The 26169-nt window shown below is 49.2% G+C and overlaps 1 protein-coding gene across 1 annotated transcript in view; it reads right to left on the minus strand.

Moving 5' to 3' along the window:
• Positions 1-437: 437 nt before the first annotated feature.
• The window catches only part of FRMPD2 (FERM and PDZ domain containing 2), a gene marked incomplete at both ends in the record, with an annotated part of 61994 nt that continues 36262 nt past the window's right edge, over positions 438-26169 (minus strand). Inside the window, 18 exon segments of the mRNA XM_079793245.1 lie at positions 438-530; positions 1539-1713; positions 14104-14185; positions 14188-14218; positions 14221-14238; positions 16131-16264; positions 16267-16318; positions 16668-16675; positions 17986-18099; positions 18102-18132; positions 20075-20083; positions 20086-20091; positions 20095-20140; positions 20142-20172; positions 20988-21042; positions 21046-21081; positions 22102-22155; positions 22159-22203. Of these exon segments, the coding sequence (XP_079649371.1) occupies positions 438-530; positions 1539-1713; positions 14104-14185; positions 14188-14218; positions 14221-14238; positions 16131-16264; positions 16267-16318; positions 16668-16675; positions 17986-18099; positions 18102-18132; positions 20075-20083; positions 20086-20091; positions 20095-20140; positions 20142-20172; positions 20988-21042; positions 21046-21081; positions 22102-22155; positions 22159-22203 (1020 nt within the window).

The raw sequence follows: 26169 nt of genomic DNA on the forward strand, positions 1-26169 counted from the left end.
GGCACAAGTCTGACTGCCAGTTCCTTTGTCAAGTGGGGAAAATCCAAAAGGATTGAATGTGTTCATAAGGCTGCATCATCTCACTGATGTTTCTTCCTCCCTTTTGATTTATAATAAAAATAGCTGACACCTTTTGAGCCCTTACTACATGCCAGGCAGTGTGCCACATACCTGGCACGGATTGTCCCCTGACTCTTACAATAACAGCATGCGGTGGGATTGTTATCCCCATTTGGCAATCAGTTAGCTGAGTCTCGGATGGTTGAAGACCACTTTGCTGCAGGTCACCCGCTCTTAAGGGTGGAGCTAGGTTCAGAGCCTGAGCCGCTCTGCCTCGAAGCACCGCTCCCACCTCTCTGGGCTCCACAGCCTCCCTCCATAGCACGGAAAGCTCCTGGGCATTTCACAAGCCCAGCACTCATGGGCGTCCCTAGTCCTCAAAGCTGACTCTTCTCGTAGCCCCAGCCCTGAGGAGCTCTCTCCAGAAGACTGCCCTCCACGGAGCAGCCGCTCCCTGCTAGCTCCACACTCTGTGAATCATGTTTCATTCCCACAGTTGTCAGATGTCCCACTTCCCCATAAATAGCATGTGCCGTCTTCAAAGCTTCCATGTCGTGCCCCCTATTAACTTGTTTTCTATTTCAGATAAGAACGAACCCTCTTGTCATATTTGAATTTCAAATACCCACCCACATTATCAGCTTGCCTGCCCCTGTCCTCTAAGAGTCCAGTCCAATCGTTTGTGGTGAGAGTGTGCTGGGCCACCGTGGATGAAAGTGAACGGGTGTGTTTCAGTTACAGCTCAAATCCAGGAGCCAGTGCTCCAGCACATCTCAGTGCACCTTCAGAGTGTGTTCATGTGGAAGTTTCTTGAACACGCAGCATTCTTTTAAGACTAGAACTACATATGTGGAGGCATTTTAACATCCTGTCAAGATGTCAACTCGCTCTACTCTCAGTCTGACATTGTTACGCTTCTTCCTCCCGTGATCTCACCAGCACAATCAGACCCCAGCCTGGTGACCCAGCCCTACTTCTAGTGGCTTTCTTGATCAAGAAGGAGCTTGTGTTGAGCCACGGTGGCTCAACAAGAAGGGCCACATTACATGATACCAGGACATGTTTTCTGAAATTTTCAATACCAAACCCAGAGGCAGGCAGGAGCCAAGGAAGCAGGAGCCAGCACTTCACAGGCAGCACACAGTGATTGTGCGTATGCGAGGCGGCAGGGTAGCACTGAACTCATCCTGCACAGAGTAGGAGACTAGGGTGCACTGGGACTCTGTTACTTACTCACTGTGAGATGCTGGGACAGTCCCAAATGTGTCATCTGTAAGTGTGAGCAATAATAACCTTTTCTTATGGGGTGGTTGTCGTGGACATGGACCACGGTGAAAACACCTGCATGGTGACATGTGACCAGAGGGGCCGTGATGGGAGCACGGTGCTGCCCACAGACCAGCAGGCAGCCAGAGTGGCTGAAACAGTGAGCCACACTGGGAGAACTCAGTCCAGCCCCATTCTGCCCAAAGTGATACCCACCTGAGGGCGCCATCAACTGGGTCTGTGAGCTCCTCACCATCCTCCCATTCGCTCTCACTATCATGGGACTGTTCCGGAGGCAAGGACTCTGAGAGAGCACCCCAAGAATAGAACTGTGGCAAGGGAATGCTCCCTGAATCGGCCTCCAAACATTTCCCACAGGCAGCCAGTCTCCAGACGCACAGTTGATGGGAAGATACACTTCATCCTCCATGGAGGGAGAAGGGACTTCAGCTGGATGGCACATGCCAGCTTCCGCACCATCCAATTCAGGACTAGAGAACAGAAACCCAATGTCTTCTGACATCGATCAGAAATGCCTCTCCCCATCTTCCCTTGCTTTTCAGGATTCTTATCATGACACATCACAGGAAAGCCAGCCAAGGTTCAAACAGTTCTTGCCAGAAGCTGCTCTGGGGCCAGGAGGTAAACAGTGAGTAAGGCATGACCCCTGGAGGAGCCCCCAATTTAATGGGAATAGTGAACAGTAAATGTCACAATTCAGGTAATGAGTGCTATGGTAGAAGCAGCACAAAGCATTATGGGTTCAGGGGAAGCCCCTGACCAAGCCCAGGAGACCATGGGGACTTGCTAAAGGGCATAGCTTTGAAAGTGGAACGATGACCCAGTTCCAGGAATAACTCTTCACATGGGAGTCAGTCAGACCTCGAGCAAGTTTATTAACTCATCTGGAACCTCAGTTTTCTCATCTGAAAAATGGGAAGGTCAAGCAACTTACAGGATGTTGGGATGCTTAAATTAAATAATTCTGATTCAGCCATCCATGGTTCCTATTACAAAAAAAGATCTCAGAAAGTAGGAGATGCTGTTACTACACTGACTGTAATTGTTAACTTCAACAGAAGAATTCGATGGAAAAGGAGAAAGCAGGGGGTTGGGTGCAACTCGGGCAGGTGACCTTCAAAGCACTTTGTGCAAATATCAGGTCCTTTCCTGAGCATGAAGAGGTGCCCGTTCGGAGGCAGCCACTACAAGGACATTTCCTCCTTGTGTGACACCAGAGGCAGATGAATGCTGGGACTGTGTCTGGCAGCGAAAACACAGACACAACAATGAAAGAACGGCTTCTAGAGGCTGCCCGAAGTAGCTCGCATGCTTTTCGTTACAAAGAGCAGCCCATGCAGACGGCGGAGCATTTTGCACATGCAGAGAAGGTGCTCAGAAAGTATCTGTCAAAGGTCTGGTTAGAGATGACGAGTAAGAAAATCTGAAACTAATGCACACAGATCTAGTTTTTTACTAAATATATGCCTCTTTGTTCATGAGCCTCCCTCCCCACCGCCAAATCAATGGCTTGGCTTTGTTACATTATGGGGTGTAAGGTCTCTTGCACTTGAAATCCGCTCTGGCACCTCCCGACAGCTACAAGCCCCCGACCACAACAGGGCCGTCTTCCTCTCCAGTAGAGTCCAGTGTCTGCTCCAACCTCAGTTTTGCTGTCAAGAGAGCTTACTTCTGCTCATGAGAGCTACAGGGTGCATGCAAATGTGCATTTCATGTAGGTATACACTCATTCCTGTGTATATAAGGAGGCTATGCAACAGACTAAAGAGGAACATTCATTTAAAAAGAAGCAATATTTAAAAATCGCTAAGCACTTCAAGGGAAAATTGGTTTTAAACCTTAAGATACTTGGCTGGATTGTATAGAATATGTGGTTTCTTAATTGTATATAAATTGTGCTGAAAACCATGGAGGTTTGTCAAAGAACGGGGAAGCCAGCCTGTTGCCCAGCCCCCTCCCCCGCCCCCAGCCCCCCAGCAGCATTGCTCTGCAGACATGTCCATCAGCCACAGCAGTGAGGGACTGTCCACCACCACACTGCTCCCCCTTTCTAACGAACCCCTTGCTCTCCTGCTTTGATTTGGGGCTCCAGCTACGGGCCCCGCCTGAAGAGAGACCCAGGGAGGCATCAGCCGGGAAGGCAAGGTCAAGAGGTCCAAGTGTTCGGAGATGGCTTGGGACCCCCAGGGTGAAAAGCCCTGGCCATCATCCCTCACAAGTCAGGGAGCGGCCGCCTCTCCTCCCGCCCTTCCTCATACCACCAGTCTGCCCTGGAGCTGTGACCTGGAGTTTGATCATGGGTGTGGGGAATGGTGAGCAAGAAAAACAGGGGCCAAAGGGCCTGTGAGAGCCCCAAGGCACAGCCATTTCATGGAAGGGGCAAGACCTGGAGACTTGGGGAGTGAATCAGAGCAAGGCCAGATGTCTGGGCAGGTGACCACGCCGGGAGAAGAGGCAGAGTCCTTCATCAGGGCTCACAGCCAGCTCAGGGCGCCCGGGAATAATGCAGCAGGACTCCCACCTAGAGCCTGAGGGGCCCAAGGTCGAGAGCTCGCTGCCGACCTCCAGGTACAGTCAATGACCTAGTGGCTCCCGTCCTTTCCCCCTCCCTCCCAAGCTGTCTGACAGAAGAAGCCTTTTATAGACACACTAGGGGCCCGGTGCATGAAGATTCGTGCAGGGGGGGAGGGGTTTGGATCTCTCAGCCTGACATGCACCCTTTTCAATCTGGGAGCCCTCAGGGAGCCCTCTCCAATCCGAGAGTTTCTGTCTGTCTTTGCAATCATATGAGCGAATTGTCTGAGACCCCAACCCAGTTTGGTTTGGTGCTCACAGAATAATAGAGGTCTTTTTTTTTTCTTTGCTCCATTGGTGGAGATTTCCTAGAAGTTGCAGGATATCTTCCCTTTAATTTTTTCTCGACACTGTGACTTCACTTATGTCTCTCACCTTTGCTTTCCCTCCATCCCCCACCTGCAACAGTAACTTGCTCCAGGCTCACTTTGCTCTAGTGTCTAGACAGTGATGGGCAACCTTTTGAGCTTGGTGTGTCAAACTTCACCAAAAAACTGAGCATAACTCAGGTAGTGTGTCACTTTGAGGAAAAAACTAACTCCAAGACTCTAGTCGCAAATGTTTCATCCTCAGGAGCAGCAAATGTTTCATCCTCGGCATGCGGCCGCGTGTCATCAGAAATGGCTACGCGTGTCAGTGCTGACACGAGCATCATAGGTTCGCCATCACTGGTCTAGGAGATCCCACAATGCGTCTGCCACCAGAACTACGATTCCCAGCATTCCTGGTGCTCCCCATGCTCTGGGCTTCCACCAGAACTATGATTCCCAGAATTCCTGGTGCTTCCTGCGCTCTTGGTTTCTGCTTCCGGTCCAGGGGCTGCACAAAGGAAAAGGACTGCGAACTCCAGCTGCCCCCAGGCCGGGCTGACAGGACCGAACCTGTCCCCGGAACCCCGGCCACTTGGCGCCGGTGTGCACACACACTGGCCATAGGCTTGAAGCGGGTGGGGTCTCAGGGACATCCACCCCACCCCTTGGCACCTGCGTGCTTGGTGCCGAGTGGCCAGGGGGTGGGAACACCCGCTGCATCGCTATGGCAACGATGCCGGTGTCCCGCCCCACCCCCTGCCGCTCAGCGCCTGCATACCTCTGCAACACCCACAGGTCCGCCATCTTTGTTGGGTTAATTTGCATACTCACTCCTGATTGGTTGTGGGTGTCACAGATGTATGGTCAATTTACACATTTGTCTATTATTCTTGTAGATCCTAGAGAAGGATCGGGAGACCCCAGGTGAGCTCCCCGCCCAGCCATCCTCCTCACACAAGCTGGCAGGGCCCTAGAACCCAAATGCGGCCATTCTTCCTGAGCTGCTTCCAAGGAGGAGGCCCGCTAGGCTCCAAGCCAGTGAAGTCACTGTGAGGCGTTTGCTTGTAAAGGGTGTGTACTTCCCTGGACAGTGCTCCTGAGACACGTGGTCACCGAAATCAGTCCACCTTCCAGGAAGACAAGTCAAATGAGTAAATGGCATCTCTAGGCTGCAATACTACGGTTTTGTAATCGCCCTAATCACTGTGGTTAAACTCACAGCCAAGCTCAGGTCCTGTGTCTTTCTGTGAGGCTGAGCCTTCTCCAGTTCTCCAGGGACAGGCCCCACCCACGTTCCCATCAGCCCTGGTTAGCGTGGCGGTGGGGAGCTCAGGGCCAAGTTCCAAGAGTCCCGAGTTTCGCATTTGGAGGCGGGATTTGCATGGTCTCTAGGACGGCTAGTGGAAAAGTCAGTGGACTGCTGGGCTTGAAGCTCAAACGATGATCCTGAGCTGGAGATCAGGATTTGGGAGTTGTCAGGGTGTGTATCAGGTCGAGGCGGCAGAAGGGGCGGTCCCCTGGGAGCCTGTATGTGGAAAGAACCTGCTGAAGGCAGCACCAGGCCCAGCCTACTGAGGGCTCTGCTCTGCTGTTAGACCATCCTGTTCCTAGCCAGGCATCTGCCTCACTGGCTCCCCTCAGCTCACAGGTCCCCTGTGCCCTCCCATGTGACCAAGAGCCCTCACCTGGCAGCCTCATTCACGGTTCAGCCAGCTGCTCTGATGACACACCTGGCAGGTGAGCTGCAGTGTTAGACCTTTAGCCTCCTTATCACCCTTTGTTATTCCAGGGACAGTCCTCCCTCCCAGAAGCCATGCAGTCACTCAGTTTATTTCAAGGACTCTTAAGTGGCTCTGAAGGCTTCCATCACCTCTTTCACTAAGCGATGGCTGCTGAAACTACATGTTTAATTACATGAACTTAACTATATGTGCTGGGGGGTTGGAGGGAGAGAGAGAAAGAGAGAGAGAACTAAACATTCTGCAGTGACCAACTTTCCACTCAGTGAGAGTCAGCCCTGAAGTGAGTGTGTGTGGAAAGTGAACCTGCCGTTTCTTCATCCCGACAAGCCAGCATTCACAGATGAGCATTCTGCAGATCCCATAATGCAAGTCATCAGACTTCACCTGAGGTTCAACCAGAGAAAATGTGATCTGTTCCTACACCATGGGGGACGTCACATCTTCTACAGTGATGCGAAGGGTAATGTGGCTTGGTGTGATTTTCACCTTACTCCTAACTTTGGGAACATGATGATAAAATGGGTCACCTCAAGAAGAAGCGAATTCTGCACCCCTAGAGATACTTAAGCAAAAGCAGGTCCCCTGTTTCAGGGATGCTGCAGAGCAGATTCCAGCATGGGCTAGGAGGTTGGGTTCCATTGTTTTCATACTGAAAAACCCCAAGCTTCTGTGAGTTAGTGAATGAAACAGTGACTATGCCGGGGTTCTTTTCCCAGCTTTACAAAGGGTTCAGCATTCTGGAGAAAGGGGCTGCGCGTAGATGATTAAAGAGTCCATGGACGAAAGATAGTTTTGAAAGGCATTGGGGGTCAGAGGAGCTTCAGCTGAAGGAGCTAGAAGACTCTCCTTGTCTCAGGACACGTGCTTTTATTAAACACAATTTGTCCCAAGGCAAGGTGGAAATATACACTTCAAAGGGTAAGGTATCAAAGGGTTTACAGAGATTGTCAGTTTGGGGAATAGCCTACAGCTGTTCAGGTGTTTGGCCAACAGGAGGCAGTAAAATGCCCTGAGCTGTCTGGCAGCTAACAAAACCATTCATGTTTGGGGGAAGTGCCGTTTAGCCGTTTCCAACAGGTAAACTACATATGTGGCTCACCCTTGTTGAGCCCCCCAAGTCCCATCAACCTTTTGACGGAACTCTTATAATTATTACATGCTGGAATTGGTCCTGGGCAGACTACCTATACTAATAATTAGGGGGAAAAAAGTAGTAATATTAACTGATAACCATGTTAGATTAAAAGCACATGGCAAGTCAAACTCCAGGCTTGTACCTAAACCCAGAGTCTCTTTTTAACCCAGCTCTCAGGGTCTCTGTCCATCGCCCCAAACTAGCTGGCAGTAAAACCGTTAAAATCCGAGAGAGGCCCCACGTACATGGAAGTATGTTTCCTATTAGATTATATGAATAGTTGTCCTTAGATTAATCTCTGTACATTATTTCTTTGATCATTTACCCAAATATTCCAGTTATGGCCTAGAATACACTTGTGCATTTTCAGACAATGAAAAGAATACCACTGACGAATGTGCTTACCCACTTTTTTTTTGCTTTTCAGGCTAGTTGGGTTTTTTTGGCAGGGAATTCTTTTTAAAAAGGTGTCTGAATACTTTTAGGGAAGATATGTTTGTCTCCCTTTGGTCACAAATCTCACCTTCCTAATGCAGTTCGTCAGCTACCTCATGCTTCCGGTCACCGGCCAGTTCCTACAGATCTGCCCTTGTCAGCCTTCTAATATGATCAACAAAATCAAGCCATGTAATCTCAGTGGGTTTGCATGGTTCCACACCACCCTTCCTCATTACTGTCTGCTTTGTGCGCATGCACACACGCCTAGGCGCAGTACCCCACCCTTTCTCAGTATTCGTACCGTCTCTCTGCCCGTAACAGGACTCCGTGCACCTTGGGTATCTGTAATAAATACTGCCAAACTGAACCAAATAGTATGTCATCCATCAGGACAGGACTGTAGATCTGTTTTCTTAAGAAAAGTTGAGTGTGAAGCATCGTATTAGCAAAGAAATGATGATGCACAGCGGGAATTCTTTACCGCAGTGCTTCAAGAGGCCAGCGGGAGGCGGGACAGAGCTGTGAGCTGCAAGAGCCCAGGCCTGCCATCTCTAGCCCCCGGGCACCACTGGGTGAGGCTGGCTTTCCGGAAAGCTCCCACGCCTCAGTTACCATGGCTCCAGATCTTATGCTTCTCTGGATTTTTCCTCCCCTCCAATGCAGAGGGCTGCTGGCCTAGGTGGCGTCTGAGCACAGTTACTGACTGCTCGGTTGGAATTTCTAGCAATGAAGGGCATACAGCTCACAAATTATCTGCAAATGTGGTGAGTCTCACCTTGCAAGTCTTCTGATATCACAAACCGAACTGCAGCTTTGCCTCACATCCTCCTCCAGAGCCTAGCCAGCACCGCAGCCCCGACTTCCTGCTGCGTCCCCCTGAAAGAGGCTGGGAAGCCCAGGCGCGGCAGGGTCGCTCTCCATCTGGGTCCCATTGTGCCTCGCTGGTGGCCTGTTGGAAAGACTCGGGCCTGGGACCCAGGCCTCCCCTGTGTCTGGGGAGGCACTGCCCTCCCCCTCCTCTGCTGTCCTCTTGATCCAGGCTGCTGCTCCCAACAATGCATGATGCCCGGGTAAATTCTTTGTCTGCAATGCTAAGGATTAATAGATCCATGGTGCAGCCTGAGCAGAATCTAAAAATTGCTTCTTTAAAAAAATAATCATGTGTTTTTCATGTGATTGTAGAACAGAATAGTTATGAGCAGCTCTGGACCATCCTCCCTCTGTCAGAACCCCAGCTCCCGCCAGCCTAGGCACAGCCTTAACCATCTCTAAGCCCCTTAGCTTGAGCTATTGGAAGCTCTTGATAAATGTGTTATTTTCTAGTGAAATGTATTTTGAGCATTTAAACAATATGAAAACAAGTAACACTGCCCTTTACCCTGCCTTCCAATAGGAAACGTTTTTAAGATTGGCTGTCTTCATCTGTCCTCACCCCGGACGGCCTCTGCACAGCCTCCCCTCCTGCCATGCTGCCTTCCGGGTCTCCTCCTCACTTCCCCAAACGCTACTTGATTCTCCTCAACTGTCTACATTCTCACTGGGCCTGTTAGTTCTGATTTCGATGGCTATGGTGCACTAACACCACTCAACTTTCTAGAGCAAGCATGTCAAACTCAAAGGCTAACATGGGCCAAATAAACAAGGTTTAAGTTTATGTGGCCACAAAAAAACAAAAGCTTCAATTTTCATAGAAACATGCTGAATACAAAGGGCTAAAATAAATGAGTAATATTTACAACCTGCTGTAGAGCCTAAGACCATCGGAAAACACAGATATTTACATTACGATTCATTAACAGTAGCAAAATTACAGTTATGAAGTAGCAACGAAAATAATTTTATGGTTGGGGTCACCACAACATGAGGAACTATATTAGAGGGTCGCAGCATTAGAAAGGTTGAGAACCACTGATCTAGAGGAAAGAAGGAACCTGTACTTCAGGAGGAAACTGTGCTTCGTCCACAGCACCCCATGGTGATCTCACCGAGCTGTAGTCACTGCTCTGAGATATTCCATAACTCTGCATAAACAAACGTGCTCTTTGAAATCTCTTTGGCCTACCTTTAGTATCTGCCTGGTTCCCTCAATGAATGAGTTAGATAAAATCTTTAATAAGTGTTCATTTTTACATCTACCTGGAGTCATGATTTTACCTTTTCCTGAAAATTATCTTTTGTTACTTCATCCCAGGACCCACATCCATGGTGCAAGGGAGCACAAGAACTTTCAGGCATGCGGGGCTGAGCCCCTATCCCTGCCATCACCTACAAGAAAAACCTTCCACCCAGCCTCACAGTCTCCTCACCCACCTGATTGCTAACCCCCCACAATGAACGGGACCCCCAAATATGTTCTTTTATTTCAATATGAACCATAAACACTAGGTCTCTATTAATATACCATGTACATTATAAAGGGTATAGCAAAAGCAAAATTTGACATGGGTAAAAGTAAATAGGAAAAGCAATTATTATTTTTTCTCTCATACTCTTTGGGAGAACTCCACAATCTCATTGTTAACCATTGCTCTCCTTCCATCCTCTTCAAAACTTCCAGAAAATACAACTGCTGCGATTTCACCACCACTCTCCCTCCCAGGCACTGATGTCCTCACTCTCCTTTTTCTCTGCTTAGATCCCATGGCCGTGTCAGCCCCATAAGCAGTCTCTGAAAAATAAAGAAATCCTGCCTGGTCAGTGTTGTTCAGTGGTTAAGCGTCAACCTATGGACCAGGAGGTCACAATTCAATTCCCAGTCGATTGATTCCCAGTGGGGCACATGCCCAGGTTGCAGGCTCAATCCCCAGTAGGGGGCGTGCAGGAAGCAGCTGATCAATGATTGTTTCTCATCACTGATGTTTCTCTCACTCTCTCCCACTCCTTTCATCTCTGAAATCAATAAAAATATTTTTTAAATTTTTTTAAATAAAGAAACCCTGAGGTCTCATCCTCTTGCCCCCTCTACCTCCATCACACATTAACTTTCAGGTGCTATATTGTAATTCCAATTCCTAGTGAGACTGTGTACATGTGGACTTCGCGCCTGCCTGAAGTGAGACACTGACAAATACCAAATGTATGAGTGCAGAGGTCAAATGGGCACTCAAGACTTCCATATAGTCTTTCTCTACTTTCTCAGTAAATTCTGTTTCCTGTTCTCTCTATTCTCTAAATTGCTTCTCATCTTCCAGCCACCTTGGATCTCTGCTCTTCAAGGAGTACCTGTACGCACTATTTCTGTACCTCTCCCTTCTCCCTTGCACCCCCACTAACCAGGTTTCTGTCCCCATCATTCAGTCACCAACTGAAATTGCTCTAATTAGGGTCTCTAATGAACTACTTCTTTCTAAAGTTCAAGGACAACTCTCTGTCCTCATCTCACTCTACCGCTCAGCAATAGTCAACATAATTGGCCCCTCACTCATTTACTCTAGTTAAATGTCAAGTTGACTCTGAACTGTCCTTACCTGCCTTTCCTACCACCTCCCAGGCCACTTCCTCTCAGTCCCATTTGCTGTCTCATTTCTTTGAACCAGACCTCTCAATGTTGGAGTGGCCCATGGCCTACTTTTCAGCCCTTTTCTTGACTTTTTCTGTATCTTTGCCAAGGTGGTATCATCCATTTCATGGCTTTAAATGTATTGTTTGCTGGAAATTCCCAAATCCACTTTTTCCAGCCCTGACTTCATGCCAATTCTCCACAAATAACTACCTAGTAGGCATGTCCACTTGGCTGTTCCATAGACATTTCCATTTAGTGCTATCAACAGCTATTGCTTCTTCTCATGTAAACTGCTCCATCTGAGCACCCCATCTTGGAAAGTGCACACCATTCATCCAGTTTCTCAAGCCAAACTTTGTTTTCTTTCCTCATACCCATATCTAATTGAAAAGTAATCCTATGGGCTCTGCCTCCCAGACCTATTCCAAATCTGACTACTTCTCATCAACTATTCGGCTTCAGCCGGAGTCCAAGCCACAGTAATATCTTCCCTGAGTGACCGCTGGCTTATCTCTCCCCATCCATTCCCACCAGCAACCTGAGTGGTCTTCCTAGAGCACAGACCAGGCGAGGCTCTGCTCCTGCTGAACCCTCATCCTCGCACCACCACCCTCCAGTGGCGTCCATTGCAGACAGTACGGACTCAGCACATTTCCCAAACCTACAAGGTCCTAGGTAATTGGCCCAACTGCCTCTACACGTCTCCTTCCATTCTCCCCTTCATTATCTCCAGTCCAGACACCAACTGTTATCTTTTGTCCCTCAAACATCCAGGTCATTCCTGTCCCAGAGCCTTTGCACTTGATATTCTTTCTGCCTGGAATAACCTTACTCAAAATGTTTGTACAGCTGCCTCTTTTCATTATTACTTTATTCTAGCTTTGAATTAAATGTTCTCTTCCTTGATCATCAATCTGACCTCTGGAGTCACACAAATGAATTAAAATTCCTCTCCACGTGGCCCCAGGTAGGAGCTAGAAAGCATGCCCCACCATACCTTACCCCAAGCCATCCTTCCACGCTCTTGTGGGTTCTCCAGGTGGAACTATTCTCAAGGACAAAATGACAACTTTTCCCCTGGCATTTCCTAGGTATCTCAACAGAACCCCATGGTACAAAGCCCCTCAGCCTGACAACTTTTGTGTGCAAAAGTTGACCCTCTCTCAACCTGTCGAATGTAAAATACAATTGCTGTCCGCTAAGCTTTTTCTAAATTGGCAACTTTCCATAGCTCTTTTCTCACCAAAGTCAGTATTAAACAATCTGTTGGAGTCTGAGCATCAAGCGGATCTGAGTCAAAAAGTCCCATGTGTTGTCTCTAGTGACCGTCACCTTCAATGATGATAAGTGATCATTTTAATCCTCATTTTGTATGAGGAATCATGAGCCCTAGAGAAGTTAGGCAATTGCCCAAGGCCCATGCAGCAATCGAGTGCAGAGCAGGTGTGGGAGACTCCAGGGTATCCACACAGACCCTCCCGGACTGAGGTCCTCTCCCGCCAGCTGCTAGGAGTGCTGGCTGCTGATGGCACTCAGCTAGCCCCTTATGCAGCTCAAGGGAGCTTCCTCAGCCAAAATCAGAGTCAGGCCCCTCCCTTGAGGCAGCCATGCCCAGTGCTGGTTGATGCTCATGAAAAGACACAGGCTCTCTTGCCCCCCTTAAGGACAGCTCAGAGAGGCCCTCCCAGCTCTGAGATCTCTGTGGGGTCAGCCAAGGCCCCAGTTACAGCTGCACCACATTACTTCCACCGCCCTGCCCCCGCCCTGCCTCCCTCATCCCCCCAGGAGCAGTAAATCTCTGCTGCAGAGTCTGTGCCCCAGGCACCCAACACTCAGCATTGTGATGGTTAATTTTTACGTGCTAACTTGACCAAGCCACAGTACCCAGTATTTGGTCAAACACTAGTCTAGATGTTTCTGTGAAGGTATTTTTCAGGTGAGATTGATGTTTAAATCAGTAGACTGTGAGTAAAGCAGATTGCCCTCAGGCCTCATCAATCAGTTGTAGGTTTTAAGAGAAAAAGGCTGAGATCTCCAAGAAAGAATGAACACTGCCCCCAGACTGCCCACATGCCCTGCAGAATTAGACTAGCCAGCCCTGATAATTCCTTCAAATTTCTCTCCATTCCTCTCTCCTCCCCTTCCCACCCCTTCCTTCTCCCTTCCCTACTCACCCTCTCCCTCCCTCCCTCCCTCCTCTATGCATATACACTGAGTGGCCATATTATTATGATATCTGAATGCATAATAATCTGGCCACTCAGTATATATATGTACCGGGCCTCATATATATATATATATATATATATATATATATATATATATATATATAATTCGTGCATGGGTGGGGTCCGGCCAGCCTGGCCAGGGGGAGGGGACATAGGCAGTTGGCTGGCCTGCCTGCTGGTCGAACTCCTGGTCAAGGGGACAATTTGCATATTAGCCTTTTATTATATAGGATTATATAAGATATACACTGAGTGGCCAGATTATTATGTGTTCAGAGATCATAATAATCTGGCCACTCAGTGTATATGTACTTGCTATTGGCACACATATATACCTACACACATACACATCTTATTGGTTCTGTTTCTCTAGAGAACCCAATACAGGCATCAAGGTAAAACTTTTGAATTTCCCTGATCCCAATGCCTTTCTTTTCCCTGGACCACATGCCAAACTCATGCTTCAGGAGGGCAGATGCACATTCTGTTCCCCATTCCACTCCTCAGAATGGACACTCTAGTTTCCCATCTATTCCCCTTGTTTCCAGTTTCCCACAATCAGCCTGGGCTGCCGGGGAGCCTGGCTCTAGCGCTTTCGTGGCTGAGATCTGCACATGTGATCACATGCAGGGAAATTCAAAGGTCAGGAGAGGCAGAAGCAGGGAGGGGAAGGAAATGGCAGAGATAAGACCTCAGGAACTTGTTGCAACCAATGGAGGTTTGGGGACCAGCTATTTTCCGGCCCCAGTGAGAAGGTGGCGTTGAACCCTACCTAAGGCAAAGCTGGGTTTCTCAGAACCATCAGCCAGGAAACGGGGTGCCTGACATGAGGCCTATGGAGAGGGCAGGGGCACCACATCTTGCCTGCCAGCCCTGGTCCATCTCAGGCAAGACCCCCGGAGGGGTGGGCAAAGCAGGAGCTTGACTACGGAGAGGCCCCTCATAGTAAATGGAGCACCGCCTACAGGAAGCAAACGGTTAGGGGCGGGGTTGGATGGCTGTGGTCCCCTCCGAGCTCTCAACCACCCCCTGGCACCGGCTCCCCACCCCACCTGGATAAGCTCCTCAGTTCCGAAAACTGGAGAAGACACTGGGGCTGATTTCCCAGGGTGGGCGGAGGCAAGGACAGAGCCTGCACTCCCACGAGGGAGTGCACCATGTGGGGCTGGACATGGCAGGAGTCTGCCCAGGGCCTTTCTGTGACAGCGTCTGCCAATAACGATGCCTTCTCTTCAGGGACACAGTGGCTCAAGCAAGTGGCTGTTGCTGTCTCAACCTTCCTTCCCTCCCAAGGCCCTCCTCTCAGCATCATCAGCCAACACTCAGCTCAACCCTCGGAACCTCTCACCTATACTATTGTCCTAGTTTCTAGAGGACAGTTCTGAGATCTGAAGCCGATGGATAGGCATCCCCACCCACACATACACTGTCCTGGGGACTCTCTGCCCTCCCTACCCACCCTGGGTCCTCCTCACCCACCCCGGACCCTCCTCTCCCACCCTGGGCTCTCCTCTCCCACCCCGGGGCCCTCCTCTGGCTTTGTCAGCATTCCCTGTGCTCTGGGGGTGTGTATGTGAGGGCTGCAGGGTGGGAGGAGAGGGAGGCTGGGGAGTATGTGTGTGTGTGTGTGTGTGTGCGCGCGCGCGTGCGCGCACGTGCGCATGTGTGTGCACATGCGTGCGCCTGCCTTCCTCCCAGTGGAGTAGTCACAGGAGACTGCAACCCTCAGTTCATGTCATAGCTCATTTCAGTGAACTCGCTCCATCCAGCTCTCAGCTTCTGGGGTGTGGTAATTGCTCCTTCCCATGTCCCTTTGGACTTGGGGGAGTGGATCACTGCACCCCAGTTCCCAGCCCCAGGGCTCCATTATTTCCCTTGCCCACACCTTTATTAAACTCTCCTCAAATGACTCAATTTTCTGTCAGGACCCTAACTGATATGTACAGTGTTCCATAGAGCTTTTGTGCTATAAGCATTGAAAAGCATCCACTTTTCACTGTCTTTTATAAATTACACTAGAGGCCCGGTGCACAAATTCATGCACCAGTGGGGTCCCTCAGCCTGGCCTGCAGGATCGGCCAAAACCGGCTCTCTGACATTCCCCAAGGGGGTCCTAGATTGTGAGAGGGTGCAGGCCAGGCCGAGGGACCCCACTGGTGCACGATCAGGGCCAGGGGAGACTGTGGGAGTGCTCCAGGGCATATCCGGCCCATCTCACTCAGTCCCGATTGACCGGACCCCAGCAGCAAGCTCACCTACCAGTTGGAGCATCTTCCCCCTGGTGATCAGTGAACATTGTAGTGACTGGTCGACTTGTCGACTGTCTGCCCCCTGGTAGTCAGTGCAAATCATAGCAAGCAGTTGAGCAGCCTTAGCAAATCATTAGCATATTACACTTTGATTGGTTGAATGGCCAACCAGACACTTAGCATATTAGGCTTTCATTATATAGGATTTTTGATCATATAGGATAAGCAATGCAACACTATGCATCAAAAGCTGTAAATTTAGTAGAAAAGGCGGGGAGGACAGAAAGGGACCCACTGGAGTCCCTTCAGCCCTCACACTCACCTTCCAGAATGTGTTAGACCTTTAGACAACACAAAAGCCAGGGTTTTATCTTCCATTTTATTATGAACCTAATTAAAGCAAGGCTGACTCGAGGTCATATATTTAAAAACTAAGATGAAAAATTAAATGTGAGAATATTCTGCCGACTGCTCTATTTAGGCGATCACAGGCAGGTGCCAGGACTGATTGTCAAGAGCCCAGAGCATCCCCGCAGTGGGTGGGCCTGGAAGAGCATGGCTGACACCAGCTTGCACCCAGGCTGCAGCCTTCATGGCCTCCCACCTGGAAGAGGAGCCGTCGTGGCTTTCCGTTTGCAGCCAGGATAATGCCACCAGCTGCATGGCCGCTCTCCTCAGCCGGCTGCCCTGGGAAGAGCCGCTTAACCCTCACAAGATCATTCCTGAGGCGGCTGCAGCTCTCTCCATCTGCACGAAGCGGAATCCCACACCACCGGCAGTCTCCCTCACACCCTACCGCACAGCTGACTGTGTGACTTCAAACTTCGCACCTGTGTGGTAGGGTGGGAGGGAGATCAGCCCTTCAGCACGTTACACGTGAACCTGACCAGCCTCAGGAGGCAAACTGTTAAGGAGATGGAGTCTGTGTTTTATATAAAAATACTTCATTTTGCTAATTTTTATGAGAGTCTCATACATGCTGTAGATCAGTATCGTCCAATGGAAATATATTGTGAGCTACAAATGCAAACCACATATGTAATGTCAAAGTTCTCAAATAGCTACATGTTTAACAACAAAACAGGTAAACGTAATCATGTTTTATTTATGAATATATATCTAAATATATCTAAAATATTACCATTTCACCTTATAATCAACACAAAATAATTATTAATGAGCTATTTTACACTCCTCTCATTAACCAGGTCCTCAGGAATTGCGAGTGTGTGTTATTGATTTGGATTGGCCACATTTCAAGTACCTAATGGCCACATGTGACGAGTGGCTTTCCTATCGGACAGATGATCAGCAAAGTCTGGCTGTAAAGACCTATCATGGTCAGACACAGTCTGCCTGCGGCCTTTAGTAAAATTAGTATCACACACACTTCTCGGACTCCTTTAGAGCCTCCATCACTTTTTAATTTCCCTGAAACTAAATTTTGCATAATTAGACTATGGAGACAACTCCATGGAAATGTTTTAGCTGCTGTTTTATTTAACCTGGTGGGCTGATCATAAGACAAAACAGCTGCCTCTGGGCACCCAAGAGGGACACAATCCAGGAGCCTGGGTGGTCTGGCAGCCGCTGGGCCTCTCAGCCTCCTCTCATTTCCCTTCACCAGCTCAGCTGGCAATCCGTCAGCGGAGGGACAGAGCGCCTGTGAACTCTGACTTGGGGCAAGAATAAAAGCCCCAGAAGCTCTTAGGTTCAAGTGTGCGGAGACTAATTTCACCTTCGCCGTCACCTGGCCCCTTCGGCTCATTGCGTGGTGAGTTCCCCGAGTCCTCACCGGAGTCCACGAGCAGCAACGAAAGAGGACAGACTTGTTTCAGGCACCGCCACTCTCCATGGCTACCTGCCTTCAACCTGCCTCACACCTTCCAGAACACCTTATAAAGGGATCGGAAATGGTAAGCTCCAGATCATATCCCAGGAAACAAACCTTTCCCAGCAGGAAACAAAATCCCAGGGGCGCGCAGGGGCAGACGCCCGCAGGTGTGCGGCCGTGCCCGCTCACTGACTGTGGGTCTGCTTTCTAAACGCTGCTCGTCGAAGGCTGCGTCTGAGCGCCCGCCTCTCCAGGCCGGCCCCATCGTTCCTCGGGGCTCCTGCGGCAAATGTCTCGGCTGGAGTGTGGAGCTTTGGTCAGAAAATGCATGACCCTTTCCTTTCACTGTCACCCCCGAATGTTATACACAAGCAGCAGCTGATCGGGAAACCGCAGAAGGCTTCAGGGCAGAATTACGCCTGGCAGCCATTTGGGACGGTGCATTATTCTTCCGGAAACAGGTTTCGTTAGCTTGCCTTCGGAAAGCCGCCACATCACGACCGCCGCTGCTCACGATCTTTGGAGAACGCACAGGAAGCCTTCCCGCTTCCCCTTTCGAGCCGACAATTTGAAAGCAACCCAGGATGACATGACAATAGTAACACTGGATTCTCTCTCCTCTCACCATCTGTCGCCGAGACACAGCTTGCAGGCCTGCCAGGCAAGGCTGTTGCCAAGGAAACAGCCGTGCATTCAACTCCCGTCCTGCTATTAACGGAAGGACACTGCTGTGCAGTCCTGGGCCTCTTCTCTCTGAGACCAGGCTTGCAATCTAGGATGGGGAACAAACTCGGTTTATACTTCAGATGGCACCCAGGAGGCTCCCCCTTCACCCTGCAAATGCTTTTTAATTTTCTGATACTTTCAGTAGCTGCTTCATTTGAATCTCAAATCAAAATCTCCAAGCCAGCCTATTTGATAGGATCCAAAGCCGTATTTCCACTGCCTATTGGACAAGTGCTCGTGAAAGTAATGTGCGTGCCTCTATTTCAGGGTATTCAAGGTCAAGTTCATCTTATTCCCTCACCCGTCCTCACTTCCTCCCCCTCGTTTTGCCTAAAACATTTCTCCCGTGCATTTAGAATGAGGAGCCATCCCTCTAACGTCCCAGGGCCACAGTCGCAGTGGTCCCGCTCTCCCTCTGCCCTTCTTCCCATCTGCTTCTAAGGCTTGAATGTTCTCCTTCAGGAGCTTCCCCTCAGACTTGTCCACTCCCTCTCCTGCCGCCAAGCCCAGCTGGACTGTGGCCAGCTCCTTGGCTTGCTGGACCCTATCTCCTCCTGTGGCCCACCCTCCTCATGGCTACCCACCAGGGATTGATGAGAGACACAAATTGAAAAGGCAACACTCTGGGTTAAGAATCTCCAGTGCAGCCCTGGCTGGATAGCTCAGCTGGCTAGAGCATTGTCCTCATATGCCAAGGTTTCAGGTTTGATCCCCAGTCAGAGCACATACAAGAATCAACCAGTGAATGCAGAAATAAGTGCAACAACAAACCCATGTTTCCCCCTCTCTCTGCCTCTCTCTAAAATCTATTTTAATACATAATAATAATGAGTCTCCAATGTTTCCTATCAGCTAAAGTCCCACCCCTAGCATGGTATACAATGCCAACCTGACCCCCTTCCTTCTGGTTCAATTTCCATTCTCTTCCCCCCACATTCTAACTCCTATTACCCAAAGCATGGTCCGAGGGCCAGTGGCTAGATATCACCTGGCTGCTTTTCAGAAATGCCAAGCTTCCATTCAGGGGCCTTGGCCCGACTAACATTCCTCCCCTGCATATCATTTAGCACTAAGCCCACGATCCGAGCGCCCGTTCCTACCTGTCATCACCGCCAGTAGGCTGGCCCAGAGCCTTTGTAATCACATTAATTAGCAAAGGTCTAAAGAACAGAGACTTAATAAATCATGATTCTGTTCCCAAGATATGTGAACCGAGGCTGCCGATATAAGTAAATCGCAGTCAGCCAGAAGACGGCTTTGGGAAAGAAAGCAACGTTTGCCAGAAGGGGCCCAGGAGTCCTTTCTGTCTCTGCTGGCTCCCCAGTTCCCAGGAGAGTGGTGCGAGCTCTGCAGGTCAGGATGCTGGGGCAAGCAAAAGGCAGAAGGTGGAACACAACGTGGCAATACCCAGATGCCGCCTGGGCACTGCGCAGAATAGAGAGCACCTAGTGGGTGAATGCCCCCAGCTCTCAGTCTTGAATTCCTAGCTCATTGTAATGACAGGATTCTCAGGACAACGTGGCTTGTAACCACACAGCAGCATGGGAATGGTATAAACTGGGCGGGGGTGCAGCATGTGCAAAGGCAGGTTAGCGAGAGGGCCTGGGAGCAGGTGGAATAGTGGTCAGTGGGAGCTGCAGCAGACAGCGAGAGGCAGCCAGAGCCAGGCGGGGCAGCGGCCACACTCCGTCAGCTCTGTCCAGCTCTGAGATGCCAGAATCTAGGCAAATGACAAGTAAGTTGTTCAAGGCTATTTATAGACAGTAAGTGTTCTGCTTAACATCTGTCTGCCTCCTCCTGGCTTTCACATCCATGTGGAAAAGTTGTACTAAAGGAAGAAGCAAGAGAAGAAGAGGCAATTGTTTCCTTCCTGCCCCTCCCACCCAGAGGCAATTGCAGTGTCTAATATTGTGCAGAAAGCTCTGGAAGGAAGGGACTCTCCCAGTAATGGGTGAGGGTGCACTTACCTGCCCAGAGGGTGCACTTACCTGCCCAGAGGGTGCACTTACCTGCCCTTGAGGCACTGCACGGCCTGCTTGTGGGTGAGGCCACTCACTCGTTCCATCTATCTGCAGGAGCCTGTCACCTGGGAGGGAGACAGATGCCATGCCCACGGGTTCCTGAGGCTGCGGGAAGGGCTCTCTGGGAGTCCTTGCCCATGCGCAGCCATGCAGCCTAGGAGAGGCAGGAAGCCAGGCTGCGGGAGCACAGCCAGGCCTGAGTATCAGCTCCGCTCTGAACACCCCGCAGACCAGGGGCCCTGAACAGCCCACAGGCCAGGGACAGAGAACTCCTTCGATGGACGGGTTAGCCATCTCTGTGCAACCTCACCCTTTCTCCTGGCTTCCTGGCAAACTGTTTTTGAAAGTTTTTAAAAGTCCCTTTTAAAATAATATTTATCTCCAGGATACTTTTTTTTTATTATTTCAAAAAAGATCAGGGAGACCTGGTTGATGCCAGAGACACTGAAATTCTAGGGGAGGAGAAGTAAGGTGCTAAGTTCCCTTTTTATTTCACTGTGGCTTTTGGAGAACAACGTAAATCCCCCTTCCTTTAGGGAGTGGACATGAGGAAGGGCAGAGAGGAGGCTCAGCAGAGGCCTCCCAGACGCTCAGGCGGGCATCACCCAGCACTTGTCCTTCACGGGAAACACTGTTTGCTCCCACGAAGGCAAACGGTAACATGTTTATTTTAAATCTTACCTTTTTAACTCACCTTACGGTTCCCAACGTGCCCCTATAGACATCTGGCTGCAATAGGAACCTATCGGGTGGTGGGCCAGGCTAACATGTCCCTTTTCCAGGCGAGGGAGCCAGGACCTGTGAGGCCGTCACTTCTCAGGGCCTCAGAGTGGGAGTGGCAGCACTCCCGGCGCCCAGCAAGCACAGCTCCATTCCTCACCCCGCAGGACCGGCCCTTCCTTGGCACCTGGCCCTCCAGGAACCATGGATTTCACCTAGATCCCTCCATGCAGCACCCCGGTGTTAACGCCACCCTGAAAGTATAATGGCCACCCTGAAAGTATAATGAAAAACTCGCCACTGAAAGAGCCCCCATCTGCCTGCCACTGTCTCCCATTACACATCTCCATGTGACACCGCTTATATATTCACTGGTTTGTTAACCCCATGTTACCCAGGAGCAGTAAGGTTAGGTGCTCATAAGAGCTGCGTGGGGGAGCTGGGCCGGACCCAGCCCCAGCAGTGGCCCATGGCAGGTGCTGGAAAATCGGAGTCTCGTCAACGCACCATACTATCTCTCCATAAGCAATAACCAACACAGGTGGACAGGGCGAGGGGCTGGTACCTGGCTCACCCACTGACTGGTGCCAGGCATGTCCTGTATGCTTGTGTTTGGCTTGTGGATACAAAAGTAGAATTAAACTACATGGTATTCTGCAACTTAATTTTTTTAACTTAATAGTTGATCATGAACACCCCTGCAGGTCACTAGATAAAGACTCAACTCTATTGTTTTCTTCTAGTTACTTCATATGTGTACACACACATCTATACAGATTCCTAGATCAGTGGGGTTACATCATCCTGTCCAGGTGTCTCCTCCCTCCTCCAGGGTCTGCAGAAAGAGTTCACCAACCAGATGCAAAGTATCTGTCCTGAACAGAGGTCTTGCCAACCCAACTTCATCCTGAGCTTGGAACTGGGAGCACCAGGTTCTGTCATGACTATGGATTATCCCTCTCACCTTTGGCTTGTTTCTCTCCAGCCCCACCCTGCTGCCCTCTCCTTGTTGCCCAGCAGAACCTCAGAGTTAGCACCATCACCCAATCCTACCCATACTGCTAATCCCAAGTTTGCCCTGTGTCTCCCAGTTTGTTTTTGACCTCCCCTTCCTACAAAGGCGCCCACCAACTTTTTGGTTCACCCATTTCCCATGTGCTGCGTGTACCAATGAGCACATTATCAGAGGCTTCCATAGGAGTGGAATGCCCACCAAGGCTCCAGATGAACATCTGATTAACTGTTTACTTTCTGAGCTCTCCAATAACTCTTATAGTCATACTGAATCCAAGTATCCCAACTTCTTTAACCAGTGCCACAAAGTAGATTCAACTGGCATTGGTTTCTGAAAGTGATGGAGGACAAGAACCGGCACCCTGCCCCAAAGAAACAAAAACAATAACAGCATGAGGTCAGTTGCCCTGCCTAAGCAGATGGCCCCTCTTAGCTCTCACCTGCTCTCAGGAACTGCTAGCATTGCACACCACAAGGGGCATTAGCTTCAAGGCTGGGCCAACAGGGGATTTGTTCCCAGCTTTATCAGCTCCTCCCTACATGACCCTGGACCAGTCTTCGGTCTCTCCGTCCTTAGTTTCCAGTCCACCGAACTGGAATGAGAGCTCCTCTTCTAACTGTGACAGCAGATGATGCCCAGCACATAGCAGGAACTCAGTAAGTGTAAGTCCCCTCCTGTCTCTACTCAAGATGCAAATATCATTAAAGAAGAAGTCATCCAGTAGCTTCACGTATGACACCAGCCAAGTGATGGCATGCTGGATACCAGATCACAGCAGCTCCTTGAGCAGAAGAAAACCTCAGGAGGACCTCCAATCATCCCCAGCAAGAGCAGCGGCACTGGGTTTCTACTGTACAGTGGATGAATCCTTGACAGAAGAGAAGAATTGTCTACCATATGCCAGGCATCTGCTTGGTATTGTGACAGTAACCAGGTAGGATTGTTTACTTATTTGTCCAATCATGCAACAACACTTATTATGTGCCAGGCACTGTGCAAGTAGCCAGGGAGATGTCAGTGATCAGACAGACCTGCCCATATCAACCTCCTGTCTAGTGGGGGAGAGACTTTTCCTGAATTGTGCCAGAATATGGGGCCGCAGATACTACTAGCTTTCTGTCTATCTTCCCCCTTTGGTTAGTTAGCTGCTTGCTAGTCCACCATGCTGGAAGACACAATTAACACATAGGAAACTAAACAGGATAAAATAAGCTAAAAAGTGATCAGTTCAACAGAAGCCCTCTATGCCCCACTTCCTACAAAAGGGGCCTTCCAAAGTATGGCCCAGGGTGAAGGTTTCCGCTCTGGAGTCTCCTCCTCAGATTCAAATCCCTGCTCTGCCATTTACTCCCTGAGAGACCATAGGCATTTCCTTTCCTCTCTGTGCCTCAGGTACCCCACCTATAAAAGGAGTAACTATCTCATAGGCTTATCATGAACCTTATATAACACTAGAGGCCGGGTATACAAATTTGTGTACAGGTGGGGTCTCTCGGCCTGGCTGGCCATCAGAGATGATCGGGACCGTCTCACCCAGACCAGGGGAGGGACCGCAGGAGGTTGGCTGTGGGAGTGCACTGACCACCAGGGGGCAGCTCCTGCATTGAGCATCTGCCCCCTGGTGGTCAGTGTGCATCATAGTGACCAGTCGACCAGTCGACCAGTCATTCAGCCATAACGGTCACTTAGTGCCCCGACCCGCGGGGCAACAACACGGACACCAGAGACGAACCTAAGAGAGAGAAACAAACAAGGGACGCGAAGAATGGAGGCAAGACAAATGGGTTTCTGATCAAGCCTCAAATTTTTATTCTTACAGCGATGCCTTATATCCAAGTCAGGGAGTGGGAGGTGGGGCGCGGGGAGTGAACTGTGGACCTATCAGTGCTTGCCAGCAGGGGCTGCAGGCAGGGGAGGGGGTATGAGGAAGTTCTAGAAGGGGAGATGTCTAGGAGGGATAGGGGCTGAGCGGATCATGTGGACTTAGATAATTTGGCTAAGGTCGTAAAGGGTGTTGACTAAAGATAAAGGATGGGGCGGTTGAAGGGCAGCTATGCGAAGAATGCTTTGTCCTCAGGCATGAGGAAGTAAGCCAATGGTGAGGACCAAGTTTCCATGAGGTTCTGTTTCATTAGCTTACTGAAATAATGTTAGAATTAATTTGTCATTGACTCTTGGCTCCTGACATCTCCTCCCTCTCTGTTTAAGAGAAGGGAGTGGGCCTTAACCAACCGGGGAGACATCGACCTGGTTCCTCCCGTGGGCTTTGCACACCCACCGTGTGTGGCTCTTGACATCTTTTGGGGAGGAGAGGCAGAGCCATTATTTTTATTGATGTCAACCTCTATGCAAACCAGGTGTACTCTCAGGGAAATCCAGAGGAGGTTGGAAAAAATGTCCCAATCTTCCCTTGCAATGCTTTGCTCTGCACTCGGTTTGATACCCATACCTCTGGCTCTGGCCAGAGCGTAGGTAAGCATCCCTCTGGTTAAGATGCTGTCCCCGTAGGGAAGGAGCGAGTCTGGGTCTGGAGGTTTTCTCGCTCTTGGTAAACCGAGTCCCACCTATCGGCCATTTCCAGGCATTGATAATGAATCTGAATGGGTTTTGCTAAAGCTGAGTCTATTTGCTGTTTTACGAGGTCGGTTATTTTTCTAAATGCCCAAGGGCCAAATGTCTTCATGGCTGGAGCATTCCTGTTAATTCCTCTCTGTTGCAGGAGTCCACATGGTCTAGGAGTTGTTTTCTGAAAATATACAAACACATTCTCGACCAAAAGTTAATAGAGGAATCTTTTCTATAAATTTTACTTGGGATCCTTTATTTTTTGCCCAAACAATTTTCCTTTGGCTTATTTTGACACCATATATGTTTTTCATGGGTGTCCTGCTGTATGAAAATTAATTTTCAAAGTAAAATGTTTTTTCTAGATGTAATTTACTTACAGGATATTTTTTCTTACATGGTATTTTTCCACTATCCCCCTTTTTTATTTAATTTTTAGGAGGCTTTGGAAGATTTTTATAATGCAGTCTTGATAACTTTAAATTTTAATTTTTGCACAAAATATGACTGCTTTAGGTTCATTGCATGTTAAGTAATTTTACCATGAAATGAACCATCAATAGAAATTTTGGTTAATACTTTAGGAACAGCTTTTGTACAATTACATTTTCTTGAATATTTACTTATTTTCAATTAGCCAATTTAAATTAATCTGAAAACTTGACTATTTTACTGTCAAATTTAATACTCATTAAATAACAACAATCTTAGTTTACTCAGTAAATATTAATGGAAAGGATTATTTTGCATCCTTGAGAAAGCCCTGAGCATTCCTGGATTTAGATATAGGGCAGCTGCCATCAGCCAACTCTCTGTTGCCTGGGTCTCAATCTAAGCTGGGCCAAGTCTCTGTACGTTGCCTGGGTCCCGATTTGAGCTGGCATGGGAAGCGCGAAGCAGCCATGGGGCAGGAGACCTCCTTCAGAAGGGGCGAGTGTTCAAGCCCCTGCAATGTTGGGGGGGTGAGGTTCTGTGCCCCACCTCTGTTGACCCCCAAGTTCTCTCCTGATGGCCCCTCTGCGACTGTGCCTGTCTTAGGTTGTTCCTCCCTTGAGGAATCTTACCCGTCTCTGGCTAACCAGCCATCCTCCGGGGCCAAGCAGGGTGATGTGAGGTTCAGTTCTGTCTCCTTGGTAGCCTATGCCCCTATGGCCTCCATGCCCAGTACCTGCCTTGGGATCCCCTCGCCTGCTGGCGGGGCCCCGGCATTGATCACATATCTTGGGGAACCCAGGTTTCTTCTCCAGGGAGGGCCCATCTCACGCCATTGGGCGAGAGACAGATCCATGGTACCAGTCATTATGAGGCTTTAACCTCAGCATGAACAGAAAACTCAGGCAACAGCTGTGGGCAATTGGATTGTGAGAAGAGGGTCCCTCTTGGCAAAAAAGAGCAAGAAGGGTCAATATAGAATGCTCAAATGCTTTCCCAAGGGGCCTTCCACACAGTGGAAGGGATTAAATTCTTTCATGTCCTTTTTTAAATTGCTGCCAAACATTCAAAGAATTAATTTGTAAGTTTGGGATAATTGTACAATGTGCTGTTGTAAAATATCAAAAATTATAATGAAATTGTAAAATATCATGTAAGAATATTTTTTGTTCTAGGCCATGGCAATTCAATCTCAAACTGGCTATCAATTTCCTTTTATATAGAAAAGGTCTTAACCAGTTAAAGTCTCCTAATAATTTCTAAAAGTCATTTAATCTTCTCTTATCTACACCTTCTGAGGCCTAATGCATTGGTTATCAATTACAGTCTC

This window comes from Cnephaeus nilssonii, assembly GCF_951640355.1.
Source record: "Cnephaeus nilssonii genome assembly, chromosome: 16".
Classification (NCBI taxonomy): Eukaryota; Metazoa; Chordata; class Mammalia; order Chiroptera; family Vespertilionidae; genus Cnephaeus; species Cnephaeus nilssonii.